We start from the raw sequence: 18,267 nt of genomic DNA, 5'->3' as shown, positions 1-18,267 counted from the left end.
AACTCCTTATTCCCACTCTTGCCCCCACCGCAATTCCCGTTTGAGCTTTCAAGTTTCTTCATCCTACCTCTTATCTCCTCTACCTTTGTGTTATTAATTTCTACCTGCTTCACTAGTTTTTGTTCCAATGACTCCATCCTCTTTTCCAACTTTTCCCTGATTTCTTCCCATTTTTTTATTTCTTTCTTAACTTCAGCCATTTCCCGCCTAATTTCCTTCTTTAATTCCTCTCCCCTTCTCTCCTGCTTTTCTTCATAAATCCCCATTACCTCTATCATCACTTCTCTAATTTCCTTTAGCCTTTCTTCTTTCATCGACATTTCATCTCCGCTACCGTCGGCACCCTCCCTGTTATCGCTTTTCCCTACCAAACTCTGCTTTACCGGCGGCGATCTAAACATTTTCTGGTATTTTATACTGGCCCCGATAATTGTAAGCAATTTGCACCCAAAATAGATGTATTTTTTAAGAAAATTTTTTAATTTTCAACTAAATAATAAAATTTATAACTAAAATGAGAATCTGCAGAAGAAAGTTGTTGCGAATTTTCAAAATTCTAATCTGAAAATATTTTATTTTTAAAGTTTTTATCTTGTCCTTTTTTTGAAATTTTAATCTTTAATTATCAGGATTCCAGATTCTTCAATTCAAAATAAGACTCTTCAATTTTAAAGATTTTTAATTAGAAATGGTACAATTTCAAGTCCTTTCTAAAAAAATTATCCATTAAAAAAAATAATAATCTGAAATTTTTCAATTTAGAACGCTCTCAATTACAAATAATACAGTTTTAATTCGTTTGAATTTTAAATTATTGAATTTTAAAAATTGTATTTGGAAAATTCGTCTTTTCGCTTGAAGGTTCAACAATTTAGATAAACTTTTAGTTCTTTCTTGAATTGGAAAATCTTTATTTGTTGAATATTCGTCTTTTTTTATTTTAAAATTCCTTCCTTTTTTTGCATACATTTCATCTTTTTTTATTGCAATATAAATCATGACACTTTTTTTCGAAAATGTAAAATATAGTCAAGGAAACATCCGGGATTTCAAACTAAAAAATTATTTTTTACAACAAAAAACCCGCATTTTTAACTAAAAAATATCAATCTTAAAAAAATGGAAAAGTTATACAAACAATGGCATTTTTTTATAACAGATGAAGTTTTAAATCAAAAAAATAAATTTTTAAACAAATAGTTGAATTTTCTGTTAAAAAGATCTTAGTCGAGTTTTCACGATCAAACTATGAATTTTTTAACAAGAAATAATTTTCTACCAAAAAAATTCAATTTTCAATCCAAAAAGACGAATTTTTAACCAAAAAACGGTGACTTTTTAACAAAATTGTTGAATTCTCTAGCATATAGTTGCATTTTTATCAAATAATATGAAATTTATCTCAAAGCAAAAGAATTTTTTATTACAAAAAAGGTGAGTTTTATTTAAAAAAAGATTCCAGTTAACTCAGTAAATTCTCTTTTTAAATTTATTCTCCTTGTTTAAAAATGCTTCTTTTTAGTTAAAAATGTAGTAATCTAATTAAATAATAATAATAATTTTAGTTAATAATTCATCTCTTAGGTTGAAAATATAATTACTTGGCTGAAAGTTCAACTGTTTTGTTGAAAAATAAGCTGTTTGATTGAAAACTTGTTTTTTTCTTTGGATAAAAAGGAATTTTTTGCCCTAAATTTAAGTATTTTGTTGAATTTTCTTTTTTTAGTTGAAAATTATTATTCTTTTCAACTCAAAATGTAACTATTGTTCCAGTTGAATATTCCTTAATTTTAGTTAAAAATTCATCTCTTTGGTTGAGCAATTATTTATTAAATCAAATTTTATTTATTCATTTTTTGATTATAAAATGATGACATTTTTTAGTACAAAATTCGTTTTTTTTTGTGTTAAAAATTCATTTTTTTTAACTTAAAACGTAATTGTTTCAGTTTTGGTTGACAATTTATCTTTTTCTAGTAAAATTTAATTTTTATTGTTGATTTGTTGTAATTTCCGTTTTTTTTTTGTTGAAATTTTTCCTTTTTAGTTCAAAATTCATCTATTTCGTTGAAAATTAATCTTTTTTTTTTAAATTAATTTAATTTTTTTTAATTCATCTCTAGCAAATAGTTGCATCTTTATCAAAAAATATAAAATTTATCGTAAAGCAAAATAATTTTTTATTGCAAAAAAGTTGAGCTTTCATCCATAAAAGATTCCAGTTAACTCAGTAACATCAAAAATTCAATTTTTGTAACAAAGAAAAAAGTTTCTACGAAAAAAATTTGAATTTTCAATCCAAAAAGAAGAAATTTTCAACCAAAAAGGATGGATTTTTAACAAAATAGTTAAACTCTCTACCAAATAGTTGCTTTTTTATCCAAAAAAGTTCAATTTTCTACTAAAACAGATGAATTTGTAATAAGAAACCTTTTTTTTTATAAGTGGAACTATCCAGAAAATATTTCAGTTTATTCTTCAATACCAAAATATAAATTTTAAACAAAAAGTAAATTTTCTACGAAATAGTTAAGTTTTCAAGAAAAAAGTATAACAGCTTAATTTCTAATCACAGTTGCATTTTTATCAAAAAATGATTTAATTTCTGCTGGAGCAGGTAAACTTTAAAATAAAAGACAAAATTTCAAAAAAAGAGTTGAATTTTCAACCGAAAAGTTAACGAAAAAATGCAATTTTCTATTAATTAAAATAAATTCTGAGGTTATATTCTCATTCTGCATAACCTGGCTAAGGTATAAAACTTTCTTCAGGTTATTTTCGTAGGTCGAGCAATTCAATCACTAGATCAGCAGAATTATTTGTTTCTTCGCCGTTATTTTTGTTCGGATTCGTTTGAAGCAATATGTTCAAAATGAAAGTTTGCTTGTTTGCAAAGCAGATGAAAACCAGAGCGCAGGCGCGAAATCGATGGTCTTTTGTTTCATCGACGCGCGCAATTTTAAAAATTCTCATCCTTTGTATAAAAGCAATCAAAGAAAAGATATACAGAAAAAAGGTAAATTAACGAACGAGTAAGTTTAAAAAAGTTATCAGTTAACGGGAAAATAGTAACTAAGTTACGTTACACTTACTTTTTTCGAAAAGAAACACGTAACTTCACTTTTAAGGCCATGTGACGAGAGGGTCACGTGACCAAACCTGGTCTTCAATTTTTCTTTCCCAACTCACGTCTAAAGGAAATGAGGTATCGCTCTGAAAGTTTGGGAAATGAAAGAGGAGGTAATAAAGTCCATGTCTCTGCTTTATTCCGGTGGAAATTTTGAAAAAAAAAAAATTTTTGAAGAAAATACCAGTGGAAGTTTTCTTTCCCAACTTAAGTACACACGGAATGAGATATCGTGTTAAAAATTTGACACGATAAATAGAAGGCATGCAAGAATGTGTCTCTGGTTCTAAATGATTAGAATAGTGAAAAAAGTTTTTTTTTAATTACTATTTTGGAGAAATATCTACCGTGCTGTCGTAAAACCCTGCGAGCAATTTGCAATGTTGTCAATGGGCTAGTTTTGAGGTTTATATTTATCAAAGAGGGGAAAAACAACAAAAATCGCTCACGAACATTATGCACAAATAATGCAAAAACTAATGTTTGCACTTGAAATGCAAATAAACATATTTGGTCTGACATACGTATCAGTCTGGTATCAGCTGTGTCAAAGCAGCACTAGCGCAGCGAGTAGACAAATTTGAACTTCAAGGAGTCTGTAGGTAAAGCAGATTGCATGATTACCGTCAGAGAAAGTTAAAAGTCAAACTTCTGCTGTAAAACCTAAATGTATCCGTCGATAATCATTATTTGCATAAATAAACTTTTTCTTCCTCCAACTCTGCAAGACCACGAACGATCCTTTAATATTTATTAACATTTCCCGAAAAAAAAATTCCGCGTTATTTAAACTTTTATTTTTCAATATGGGTGAAAAAATATTGATCTTAGAGCTGACTTGATCAGCTGTTATATTCATCACATGGCCTTAAAATAACTTCGTTACTTTTAACGAGTTACTACCCAACACTGCTAATTCTAGTAGCAATAACTAGCAAAATATTTCTGGAAACTAAAAATAACGTACAGTAAATTAAAGTACCCTAAAAGTGTCATTTTGAAAAATAAAAAATTATTTGTTTTCTTCTGCCTCTTTAGGCTAGAGCAAACTTGTTAGACGTGATGTTGGCGAGCAGCGAAAGTTCTTCAGCAACATCGAGTAGTGGATCAGCGGGTAGCGATTCGGGGGATGAACCTCCGGATTATCGCCACCTTCACAGGTTACATCGCTATCGACGGCAGAAGAAAGGTAAATATCGGGGCTGATTTGAAAAAGCGATTTTTCGCCAATGAGCTTCGGTAAAAACAGGCGTGCTCTAAACATACTCTTATCTAGCTCTCTAGCTCTAACTCATGCTGCTCTAACTGCTTTCATTCATCAATAACTTCTCCCAAGAACCCGACCGAAACTGCCATTTCGTTACAATCCCAGTTGAACAACATTATTTTCATTCAGTCATTAATTTAGTCGCTTAAGATCAGTTACATTTTTGGCTAACGAGCCTACTTTACTTGAAAAAGTGACCTGTTCAAACCAAAAAAATTACTAATTTTATTTTGGATTCAAAATAATTCAAAAGGATTGAAAGGAATTCAAAAGAATTCCAAAGTATTGAAAAGTATTTAAAAGAATTGAGAAGGAATCAAAAGAATTCAGAAGTATTTAAAAGAATTTAAACGATTTTAAAAGAATCAGATACTTTTACATTTCCTTCATTATCAAAATATATTTAAACTGAAAACATGACTGATAATATGATTTTAATTCTTAAAATCGTGGAACACTTTTTTTTAAGTGAACTGATTTTTGGTACGAAAACTGCCTTAAACCAAAACAAATATTAATGATTATTGTTGTTCTTTTGAATACAAAAAAATAGAAAAAATTTTTTTCAAGGATTGAAAAGAATTTACAAGAATTCGAAAGGATATAAAAGAATGTAAAAGAATGGAAAAGCAACCAAAAGAATTAAAAAGGATTTTAAAAAATAAAAATGACTAATGTTCTTTTGAATTCAAAAGGATTCAAAAGAATTCAATAGAATTTTAGAGGATTTTAAGGTATTAGAACAGAGTAAAAAAAGAGAAAGTACCTATTTGAATAAATTCAAAAGAATTAAAAAAATTAAAAATGATAAAAATGGCGAAAGAGAATTGAGAACGAATCAAAAGAATTCAAAAACTGTAAAACGACTTCAAGATAATTTGGTGAAATTTATAAGAATTCTAAATAAATTTTCATGGGTCCAAGATCAAATAAAAAAAATAAATAATAAGTCACGCATTGAATGAAATTCGAGTGAATGTTGAGAAATTTAAAATAATCATATACTTTTACATTTCATTTATTATTAAAATTGATGAAAGCATAAAATAGTTTAAGGATTGTTATTTAAAAAATTTAAATAAGGAATCAAAGGAATTTAAAAGGATTCGAAACGCTGTAAAAGATTTGAAAAGGATTCAACAGAATTTAAAAGAATTCAAAAGTTTTAAAAAGAATTGAAAAGGAACCCAAAGAATTCAGAAGTATTCAAAAGAATTGAAACGAATTTAAAACCACGAATTAATTAAAATTTGAGTGAACTTTAAGGAATTTAAAAGAATCAGATACTTTTACATTTCTCTTATTATTAAAATAGATCAGAACTTGGCAGTCTTTAAATAAATTAGTAAAAAGCGACATTTTGAAAAAATTTAGTTGCAAAAACTATGATTAAAGTAATTATTTTTCGTAAGTTTTAAATTTTTGTAATAAAATAAAAATCAAATTTTTTTCATAAGACATGACTGATAATATTATTTAGAGCATTTATTTATTATATTAGAGCAGATAAATTGATAATATGATTTTAATTCGTAAAATCATGTAATACTTTTTTTCAAGTAAACTGATTTTCGGCGCGACAACTACCTTAAACCGAAACCGATATCAATAATGATTATTGTTCTTTCGAATTAAAAAAAAAATGTTTGTTAAAAAAAAGGATTCAAAATAATGTAAAAAAAATTCGGAAGGATATAAAAGAATTTTAAAAAAATTGAAAAGCAACTAAAAGAATTAAAAAGTATTCAAAAAAATAAAAGTTACCAGTTTCCTTTTGAATTCAAAATAATTCAAAAGGATTTAGAAGAATGAACTAAAATTCGAGGGAATTTTGAGGAATTTAAAAGAATCAAATACTTTTACATTTCATTTATTATTAAAATATATAAAAACTTAACCGTCTTAAAAAAAAATTAGTAAAAAGCGACATTCAGAAAAATGTATTTACAAAAACTATGATTATAATTTAATTCTTAAAATCATGGAATACTTTTTTTCAAGTGAACTGATTTTTGGCACCACACCTACCTTAAACTAAAACATATATCAACAGTGATTATTGTTCTTTTGAATTAAAAAAATAAAAAAAGGATTCAAAATAATTTAAAAGAATTCGAAAGGATATAGAATAATTTTAAACAATTGAAAAGCAACGAAAAAAATTCGAAAAGATTCAAATAAATTCAAGTGACTAATGTTCTTTTGGATTCAAAATAATTCAAAAGGATTTAGAAGAATTATAATGAATTATTGAGGATTTTAAAGTATTAAAACAGAATTTAAAAAATTAGAAAGTATTTTTTTCGATTCCAACGGATCACAAAAAATTCGAAAAGATAAAAAGAATGTAAGATAACTGAGAACCAATCAAAATAATTCAAAATGATTCAAAAATTTTAAAATGACTTCAAGAGAATTTGGTGAAATTTATAAGAATTCTAAATAAATTTTCATGGGTTCTGAATAAAATAAAAAAATAAATAAATACGTCACGAATTAATTAAAATTCGATTCAGTTTTGAGGAATTCAAAAAAGTCAGATACTTCTACATTTCCTTTATTATTGAAATATATAAAAGCATAAAAATGTTTAAAGATTGTTAAAAAGCGTCAATCAGAAAAAATTTAGTTACAAAAACTAATATTAAATTAATTATTTTCGAGTGAACCGATTTTCGTTACGACAACTGCCTTAAACCGAAACATATTTCAACAGTCATTAATATTATTTTGAATTTAAAAAAAAAATACAAAAATTTTTAAAAAAGGATTGAAAAGAATTTAAAAGGATTTAAAAGAATTCAATAGGATAGAAAACAATTCGAAAGGATATTAAAAGAATTTAAAAGCAACCAAAAGATTTAAAAAGAATTGAAAAAAATGGCTAATGTTCTTTTGAATTCAAAATAATTCAAAAGTATTTAGAAGAATTAAAACGAATGCAAAAGAATTTCAAAGGATTGTAAAGTATTAAAACAGAATTTTAAAAAATTGAAAATGATAAAAAGAGTGTACGAGAATTGAGAACGAATCAAAAGAATTCAAAATGATTCAAAAAATTTTTAATGACTTCAAGAGAATTCGTTGAAATTTATAAGAATTATAGATAAAGTTTTATGAATTCAGGATAAAATAAAATTAAATGATAAAGCACGTCTTAACTAAAATTCGAGTGAATTTTGAGGAATTTAAAAGAATCAGATAATTTTACATTTCATTTATTATTAAAATCTGTAAAAGCATAAAAATGTTTAAAGATTGTTAAAAAGCGACAGTCAGAAAAAATTTAGTTAGAAAAACTATTATTAAAATAATTATTTGTCGTAAGTTTCAGACATTTTTAATAAACCAAAAAAAAAAACATATTTTTTCATAAGACATGACTGATTATATTATTTTAATTCTTAAAATCATGGAATACTTTATTTGAAGTGAACTGATTTTTGGCAAGACAACTACCTCAAAACGAAACAGATATCAACGGTGATTAATGTTCTTTTGAATTCAAAAAAATGACAAAAACTTTTTTAAAAAAAGGTTCAATAGTATGTAAAAGTATTTAAAACCACTTAAAAACAACGAAAACAATTCAAAAGGATACAAAAAAAATTGACTAATGTTCTTTTTAATTAAAAATAATTTGGAAGCATTCAAAAGAATGCAAAAGAATTTAAAAGGATTTTAAAGTATTAAAACAGAATTGAGAAAAATTAGAAAGTATTTGAAAAAATTCAAAAGTATTACGAAAAATTCAAAATGACTCAAAAAATGTATAACGAACTCAAGAGAATTCCTTGAAATTTATAAGAATTCTATATAAAGTTTCATGAATTCAGAATAAAATAAAAAATAAAGATAATAAACCACGAATTAACTACAAGAGTGAATTTTAAGGAATTTGAAAGAATCAAGATACTTTTACATTTCCTTTATCATTAAAATATTGCAAAACTTAACCGTCTTAATAAAATTAGAAAAGCGATATTCAGAAAAAATTTAGTTACAAAAACTATCATAAAAATAATTATTTTTTGTAAGTTGAAAATTTGTTTTAATAACAAAAATTCCTTTTTTTCACAAGACATGACTGATAATATGATTTTAGGTCTTCAAATCATGAAAAACTTTTTTTTCAAGTGAACTGATTTTTGGCACGACAACTACCTTAAACCGAAACAGATATCAAAAGTGATTATTATTCTTTTGAATTAAAAAAAAAACTACAAAAAAAGGATTTAAAAGAATTTAAAACTACTAAAAAGCAACAAAATAAGTAACTAATGTTCTTTTGAATTCAAAAGGATTTAGAAGAATTAAAAAAAAATTAAAGGATTTTAAGGTATTAAACCAGAATTTAAGAAAATTAGAAAGTATTTTTAAAAATTCAAAATGATAAAAAGAATGTCAGATAATTGAGAACAAATCAAAAGAATTCAAAATGATTCAAAAAATTTAAAACGACTTGAACAACATTCGTTGAAATTTATAAGAATTCTAGATAAAGTTTCATAAATTCAGGATAAAATAAAAAACATAATAGTCAGAAAAAATTTCGTTACAAAAACTATTATTAAAACAACTATTTTTCGTAAGTTTAAAACTTTTTTAATAAAAAAAATCAAATTTTTTCCAAAAGACATGACTGATAATATGATTTTGATTCTAAAAATAATGGAAAACATTTTTTTTTTGAGTGAAATTATTTTTGGCACGACAACTACCTTAAACCAAAACAAATATGAACAATGATTATTGTTCTTTCGAATTAAAATTTTTTTTTAAATTTTAACAAGGATTCAAAAGAATTTAAAAGGGTGTAAATGAATTCAAAAGGATATAAAATAATTTAAAACTACTTAAAAGCAATGAAAAGAATTCAAAAGGATTAAAAAAATGAAAGTGACTAATGTTCGTTTGAATTAAAAATAATGCAAAAGGATTTAGAAGAATTCAAAAGAATGCAAAAGAATTTTAAAGTATTAAAAGAGAATGTAAACAAAGAATTGTTTTGATTCAAAAGGATTTTAAAAAATTCAAAATGATAAAAAGAATGTAAGATATTTGAGAACGAATCAAAAGAAATTCAAAATGATTGAAAAAATTTAAAACGACTTCAAGAGAATTCTGTGAAATTTATAAGGATACTAGATAATAAAGTTTCATGAATTCAGGATAAAATATAAAAAATATTAATAAACCACGAATTAACTAAATTTCGAGTGAACTTAGAGGAATTCAAAAGAATCAGATACTTTTATATTTTCTTTATTATTAAGATATATGAAAGCATATACATTTTTAAAGATTGTTAAAAAGCAACAGTTAGAAAAATTTTAGTTACAAAAACTATTATTAAAATAATTATTTTTCGTATTTTTAAACTTTTTTAATTAAAAAAATGATTTTTTTTTCATAAGACATGACTGATAATATGATTTTAATTCGTAAAATCATGTAATACTTTTTTTCAAGTGAACTCATTTTAGGCACGACAACTACTTTAAACCGAAACATATATTAACAGTGATTATTGTTCTTCTGAATTAATTTTTTTTTTAATTTTCAAAAAAGGATTCAAAAGAATTTAAAAGGATTTAAAAGAGTTTCAAACAACTTAAAAGCAACGAAAAGCATTCAAAACGATTTTTTAAAAAAAGTAACTAATGTTCTTTTGATTAAAAAATAATTCAAAAGGATTTAGAAGAATTAAAAAGAATGCAAAAGAATTTTAAAGGATTTTAAAGTATTAAAACAGAATTTAAAAAATATATATATATTTTTTTAATTCAAAAGAATTTAAAATAATTCGAAATTTTGAAAACGAATTTAAAACGACTTCAAGAGAATTCGGTTAAATTTATAAGAATTCGAAATAAATAAAACTTATTTTCGGCACGACAAATACCTTAAACCGAAACATATATCAACAGTGATTATTGTTCTTTTGAATTCAAAAAATTACAAAAATTTGTTTAAAAAGGGTTCAAAAGAATTTATAACAACTGAAAAGCAGTGAAAAGAATTCAAAAGGATTCAAAATAATAAAAGTGACTAATGTTCTTTTCAATTCAAAATAGTTCAAAAGGATTTAGAAGAATTCAAAAGAATGCAAAAGAATTTAAAAGTATCAAAACAGAATTTAACAAAAAATAGAAAGTATTTTTAAAAATTCAAAAGAATTAAAAAAAAATCAAAATAAGAACGTAAGAGAATTGAGAACAAATGAAAAGAATTTAAAACGAACTGATTTTTGGCACGACAACTACCTTAAACCAAAACAAATATCAATAGTGATTAATGTTCCTGTGAATTAAAAATTTTTTTAATTTTAAAAAAAGGATTTAAAAGAATTTGAAGGAATATAAAAGAATTTGAAAGAATTTAAAAGCAACCAAAATAATTAAAAATGATTTTTTTAAAGTGACTAATGTTCTTTTGGATTCGAAATAAAGGATTCAGAATAATGCAATAGGAGGCAAAAAAATTTGAAAGGATTAAAATATATTAAAGCCGATTAAAAAAAAACATGAAAGGATTCAAGCAAATTTAAAAGGACTAAAAAATATGCAAAATGGTACAAAAGAATGTAAGAGAATTGAAAAAGATCAGAAGAATTCAAAGTAATTCAAAAAATTTTAAACGACTTCAAAAGGAATTCGGTAAAATTTATAAGAATTCTAAATAAATTTTCATGAGTTCAGGATAAAATTAAAAAAAAATAATAAATCAGGAATTAAGTAAAATTCGAATCAGTTTTCAGGAATTCAAAGTCAGATACTTTTACATTTATTTTATTATTAAAATATATGAAAACATAACCATTTTTAAAGACTGTTAAAAAACGACAGTCAGAAAAATTTCAATTTTTTTCTTTCATAAGACATGGCTGATAATATAATTTTAATTCAACATTTCAACTCTACAAATTCAACTCTACAAATAATAAGTGTGCAATTGTTATTTATAATTTAGAAGTTATGAAAAAATTTCAAAAATCATTTTCAATTTGAAAAAATTTAAAACAACTTCTAGATTTTTTAAGATTCTGAAATAAAATTTTACAGCTTTTCAAGTGATCTTTAATTCAAGTTAAAAATGTTAAATCTATTAATTTTTACAAAAAGAAAATTACTCAGTGAAAAAAAACATTTTTAACAGAGGCTTAATGTAAAAAAAAGATTACTTTAATAAAATAGTTTCATTTGCAAAAAAATATTTTAACTTTTAACCAAAATGTTAAATTTTCAAACAAACAAAAATTTTTTAATAAAAACAGCTGCAATTTTTAAACAAATAATTGAATTCGTTAGAAAACAGTTCAATTTTCAAAAAAAAAAAAACTAATTCTCAATAAAAAATGACAAAATAGATTAATTTACAATAAAATATTTAAATTTATAATAAATTAGTTGAATGATCGAAAATTATTATAATTGATAATTAAAACAAAAAAGACCAATTTTTAACAAAATAGCCAATTTTCATTTTAAAAATGACAGAATACTTATATTTTTAATAAAATAATTAAATTTTTAATAAATAAGTCGTATTATTAACTAAATACTGAAACTTTCTACCTACAAAGATGAATTCTCAATTGCATAATATTAAATTGGAACCAAAAACTGTTTAAGTTTAAAAAAAAAAATGCATTCTTATCGAAAAATATAATACATAATTAATAATTCAACAAAAAATGACAAAATTTCAACCTAGAAAATGCATTTTTTTAAATTAATTCAAATTTCAAACTAACATATTACAACCAAAAAGATAGATTTTCTACAAGACGATGGAATTTTTTAAATGATTGAATTTGTTAGAAAACATCAATTTAAAAGAAAAAAACGAATTTTCAATCTAAAATGACAAAATAGATGAATTTCTAATTAAATAATTAAATTTTTAATAAATTAGTTGAAATATTAGTTGAATTATCGAATATTATAATAATTGATAATTAAAACAAAAACGACTAATTTTCCAATTATCTTCAAGGATGATTTTTAAATGAAATTAATATAAATTTCAATAAAAAATTGTTTAATTTTCCACAACCAAATGCATTCTTATCGAAAAATATGATACATAATTGATAATTCAACAAAAAAATACATATTTTCAACAAAGTAATTAAACCTTCAAGAAAAGAGATGAATTTTCAACCTAAAAATGATTTTTTTAAGTAATTCTATTTTTAAACTAAAATGTTATAACCAAAAAAAAAAATTTTGTACAAGACGGTGGATTTTTTTTAAATGATTGAATTTTTTTAAAAACAGATCAATAAAAAAAAATTGATTAAAATAATATAATTGATAATTAAAACAAAAAAGAACAATTTTCAACAAAAAAGCGAATTTTTCTTTTAAAAATGACAGAATACTTGATTTTTTAATAAAATAATTCTATTTTTAAAAATATAATACATTATTGATAATTTCCAAAATTATTTTAAATTTAAAAAAAAAAGTAAAACAACTTCTAGATTTTTTAAGATTTTGAAATAAAATTGTAAAGCTTTTCAAATGTGCTTAAACTATTTAAAATGAAAATAATCTAACTTCTAATTTAAGAACTTTTAAGTTAAAAGAAAATTTAATTTTTAATGTTTATGACTTAAAATTACTTAAAATAATATAATTAACCAAATTTGTTGTTCACTGATTAATTATTTATTTTAGAGTATTTAAAATCTCAACCTGAATTTATATTTTTGGAACTCAATCTAAATTTTTCAACTCTATAATTTATAAAAGTAAAAAATTCTCAATTTTGTAGTTTACGTTTATTTAATTTAAAATTGTTTAATTGAAAAGTGTTAGTGCCTTCCAGTTTATACGTATAAATTAATTGGGAATTTGAATCTATTTTCAAATTGAAAAACTTTTAAACTTCAATTTTAAAAGTTTACTATTCAAGAAGTTTCAATTTGAATTTGTTTGAAAATTGAAGATTTGAAAATTTCAATTTGTTGTTTGTTACTTTAAATTTAAAAATGTCAATAAGAGTTTGATTTTTCAAATTTTATTGACCATGAAAAATGTTTGCGAACCGATAAATGACCGGGAATTTTTTTCTTCGATTAAAACGGCCACCCTGAAAAAATATTTTACATTTTTGAAAATTTTTCTATCTAATTTAAATGGTCTTATTATCTCATTCCTGTCGAATATAGATATAGAGGATCAAATTTGATTAAAAAATAATTTTTTTATCTGAATAACAATAACGAAATGGGTGGAAAGTTTGGGTCGGGTCGCTGAAATTTTCAAACGATTCTGCACCTTGTTTCTAACATCTAACTCTGCCCCCGGATTTTTGAAATTAACATGGGGTTTTAAATGGGAAAAGCTCGATTTTCAAAAGAAAAAAAATAATTCTTGTTATAAATTTTGTGTAAATTAAAGTATTGTCACCTCTTAAGTAATATTTATATATTTATATTTAATGTTTAAGACGGTATTAAAAAAAAATTTCAACATGATTTATTTTTAATCGATAAGTTACGAGTTTTGAAATATATTTTTAATAACTTCAAATTGTTTAAACAATTATTATTTGTTGAAACAATTTGTTTCCGCCTGTAAATCATGAAAAGTTATTATTTTCTGGAAATAATAACACAATTAAAAAATGTCGAGAGCAATATATTTTTAAAGGATGTTTGGTAATTACTTAAACAATTTTGATTTGATTAAACAATTTTTCATCTTGTAAAGCATGAAGAATTATTATTTGACAAATTATTCATTTTAAACTATACGATCTGAACAAATAATTATCTTAAGCAAAAAAATATTATTTCTAAAATGCGTAAATTGTGTCATTAATTTGTAAAAAAAATTTAGGATTAACAGAGAAAAAAATGTTTAAACAAAAAAAATTGTTTAAAAAATTCAAATTATTTTTAAAATTGCTAAATATTCTGTAGACAGCAATATTACTCTTAAATTCCTTTAATTGTGTCTTTAATTCCAGAAATTAATTTTTTTCACGCTTTACGTGGGGAAAAAATTGTTTAAACAAATCAAAATTGTTTATGTAATTGCCAAACATCCTTAAAAAATATATTGTTTTCCACATTTTTTAATTGTGTCATTATTTCCAGAAAACAATAACTTTTCATGATTTACAGGCGGAAACAAATTGTTTCAACAAATAATAATTGTTTAAATTTTTTTAATTTAAATTTTAAGTTATTAAAAATATATTTCACAACTCATAAATTATCGATTAAAAATAAATCATGTTGAAATTTTTTTTTAAAATACCCTTTTTAGCATGAATTTGATAGAATGCTGCTATTTTGCAGTTTTGGGGCATTTTCCGGGTACAATTTAAGGGGTTTGGGTATCTCAATAAATTTTGTGTGGTCGCAAAAAAATTATAACAAGTACTTCTTTTTTCAATTTTTTTGAAAACCTGGCTTTTCCTATTGGAAACCCCGTGTTAATTTCAAAAGCGTTGAAAATCAAAATTACGGAATCTCTTTTTCCGGAAAATGAATAAAATGTAAGACTCGCTAGCCACCCTCGCTGTACATAGCCTGTTCCGCATTTTCTGTTCAGATGATAGCTCCTACGCAGTGTGCTTTGATTGTCACAAGAAAAGCTACGTAGTTCGGCTTAGTGACGATCAGTTTCTGTAAAAAAAAAGAAGAAAAAAGCAAAAAAAAAATCAATTCTGCAAATTTATTTGGCCTGGTACAATTACAACTTGTACAATTCTTTATTGACTAACAGACATTTTAGCCAATTTTGACGACTTTAAGGCCTTAAATCTTTCGAATTTCGAAAGAGAAAAAAAAAACTTTTTTTCTACTGTATCTTTGGGAGGCTTCACAGGCCAAAATTTTCTAAAAACCGGAATAATTGTGAGATTTTTCACGTAAATAGGCAAATAAATTCTTTTAAGTAGAATTAATTTCAATAATTTATTTAACTTGATTTAAAACGGTTTAAATTGGTATGATTTTGAATAAAAATATTGCATTTTTAATAAAATAGATTAATTGTTGACCAAATTGTTTATATTTCCACTAAAAAGATGAATTAAAAAAAAAAATTAGTTTTTAAGCCAAAAAGACAAACGGTTTATCAAACAGTTGAATCGCTTTAAATTGCTATCATTTATATCAAAAATAATGCATTTAAAAAAAAAACAGATTAATTGTTAACCAAATTGTTGAATTTTCAAGAAAATTGTTAAATTCTTCAACCAAAAAGACAAATTTTTTATTAAACAGTAGAATTTTGAACCCAAAAATACATTTTTTTAAACAAAAAAGTTAATTTTGTACAAAATCGTTCAATTTTCAACAAAAAATATTAATTTTGCAAACAAAAATAAAAATGTTGAAGCCAAAAAGAGAAATTGTCTACAAAACAGTGGAGTTCTTAAACCGAAAATAGAATTTTTAAAGAAAATATGGGAATAAATTCTTTTAATTGAAATTAATGTGGGTAATTTATTAAATTTGATCTGAAACACTTTAACTTGCTATCATTTATATAAAAAATAATGCATTTTTAACAAAAATAGATGAAATGTTATACAAATTGTTGAATTTTCACCTAAAAAGCTGAATTTTCAAGAAAATTGTTGAATTTCTCAGCCAAAAATACAAATTTTCTATAAAACAGTTGAATTTTGAACCCGAAAGTAAATTTTTTTAACAGAAAAGTTGATTTTGTACAAAATTGTTCAATTTTCAACATAAATAGTTGAATTTTCAATAAAAACTTATAATTATCAACCAAAGAGATGAATTTTCAAACAAAAATCCAAATTTTGAAGCCAGAAAGACAAATTCTCTAATAAAACAGTGGAATTGTTAGATCAAAAATGGGACTTTACCGCAAAAAAGTTAATTAAAAAAAAAAACATTCGTACATAAATAGGTGAATTTTCAACCACAAATATGAATTCTGAAATACAAGGTTCAATAAGCACCAAACAATTTAATTTTCTACAAAACAGTTGAATTTTTGACCCGAAAATATCATTTTTCACGAAAATATGGAAATAAATTCTTTTAATTAAAATTAATGTTAGTAATATATTAAATTTAATCTGAAACGCTTTAAATTGTTATCGTTTATATAAAAAATAATGCATTTTTGAAAGAAATAGATAAATTGTTAACCAAATTGTTGAATTTTCAACTAAACAGATGAATTTTCAAGAAAATTGTTCAATTTTTCAATCAAAAAGACAAATTATCTATAAAACAGTGAAAGATTGAATCCAAATTTTTTTTCTAACAAAAATGTTAATTTTCTACAAAATAATTCAATTTTCCACCAAAAAAGATGAATTTTCAATTAAAAATATGAGTTTTTAACTATAAAGTTTATTAGCAGCCTAAGCGTTAAATTTTCTACCAAATTGTTGAATTTTCAAGCCAAGCAAACGAATTTTGTACAAACCAGTTGCATTTTTTAACCCGAAAATATAATTTTTCACGAAAATATAGGAATCAGTTTTTTTAAATGAAATTTATGCGGGTAACTTATTAAAATCAATTTTAAACGCTTTAGATTGTTATGATTTTTGCTAAAAAGTTACACTTTTAACAAAATTGATGAATTTCCAAACAAATTATTGAATTTTCCGCAAAAAATATGAATTTTCAATAAAATTGTTTAATATTTGAACCAAAAAGAGAAATTTTCTGTAAAACATTGGAATTTTGAACCCGAAACTAGGATTTTTCCAGAAAACAGTAAATTTTCTACCAAATTGTTGAATTTTCAATCCAAAAACTCGAATTTTCTACAAAGCAGTTGATTTTTAAACCCGAAGTTATAATATTTTATGAAAATAGGGGAATGAATTTTGCTAAATGAAACTTACGTCCGTAATCTAATCAATTTAGTTTTAGACGCTTTAAATTGCTATGACTTTAGGTAGAAAGTTTCATTTTTAACAAAATAAATGAATTGTTAATAAAATTCTTGAAATTTCAACTAAAAAGTCGAATTTTTGAAAAAATAGTTAAATTTTTGTGTGAAAAATACAAAATTTCTATTAAAAACTGGAACTTTGAACCCGAAAATCAATTTTGTCAACCAAAAAGATGAATTTTCAAAAAATGTTTGAATCTTGAAGACAAAAAGACAAATTATCTATAAAACGATGGAATTTTTAAACCGAAAATAGAATTGGTCCACAAAAAATTTTAATTTTCTACAAGATGGTTCAATTTTCTAAATAAATACTTGAGTTTTCAACCAAAAATATGAATTTTTAACTATAGAAATCAATATCAACAAAGTGGTAATTCCATTTTAACCCGTAAATATGAATTTTTAACAAAGTAATCTAACTTTTTACCCACGTAATTGAATTTAAAAAAAAGACAAGTTTTTAATAACAAAAACTGACTTTTAACCGAAGGGTACACTTTAAATAAAAAAGATCAATATTGAACTAAAAATGGAATTTTTAAGTGTTTATAAAAATATTTATTTTGTAATAGAAAAAAATGAATGAACAGTTGAATTTTTAACCCGAAAATATGAATTTTTAGCCAAAAAATTAATTCTTCACAAAGTAGTTGAAATTTTTAGCCAAAACTGGAAATAATTAAAAAATTATAATTAAATCAAATTTAAAATATTTAATTTATAACAAAAGAGATTAATTTTCAAACCAAAAAGTCGAATTTTCCATTTTATGTCTTCATGTTTAAGCGTAGGTTTTTTATTCAAATAATTTTAAAATGCAGTTTTTATAACTTTACCAATTAGAACTTTAAAGCGCAACCATAAATATAAATTAATTACTTTTTTTAAAGCGTGAAATAATTGATTTTACAAAATTATTCGGAATCTGTTTAAAATTTTGCAATTTACAGTTTTAATCAAAT

General features: G+C 23.4%; 1 protein-coding gene across 4 annotated transcripts in view; it reads left to right on the top strand.

Moving 5' to 3' along the window:
* The window catches only part of LOC117179165, a 717,982-nt gene that overhangs the window by 691,299 nt on the left and 8,416 nt on the right, over window positions 1–18,267 (top strand). For 3 of the 4 annotated variants that reach the window (XM_033370882.1, XM_033370879.1, XM_033370881.1), the window contains one exon: window positions 4,166–4,316. In XM_033370882.1, coding sequence (XP_033226773.1) covers window positions 4,166–4,316 — 151 coding nt within the window. Of the gene's footprint in view, window positions 1–4,165; window positions 4,317–14,965; window positions 15,276–18,267 lie in introns of those variants that run through there. The other variant, XM_033370880.1, reaches the window with a different exon arrangement.

Source organism: Belonocnema kinseyi, chromosome 8, assembly GCF_010883055.1.
Source record: "Belonocnema kinseyi isolate 2016_QV_RU_SX_M_011 chromosome 8, B_treatae_v1, whole genome shotgun sequence".
Lineage (NCBI taxonomy): Eukaryota > Metazoa > Arthropoda > Insecta > Hymenoptera > Cynipidae > Belonocnema > Belonocnema kinseyi.
The sequence above is the reverse complement of the archived record's forward strand: the minus strand, read 5'-3'. Positions and strand labels throughout refer to the sequence as shown.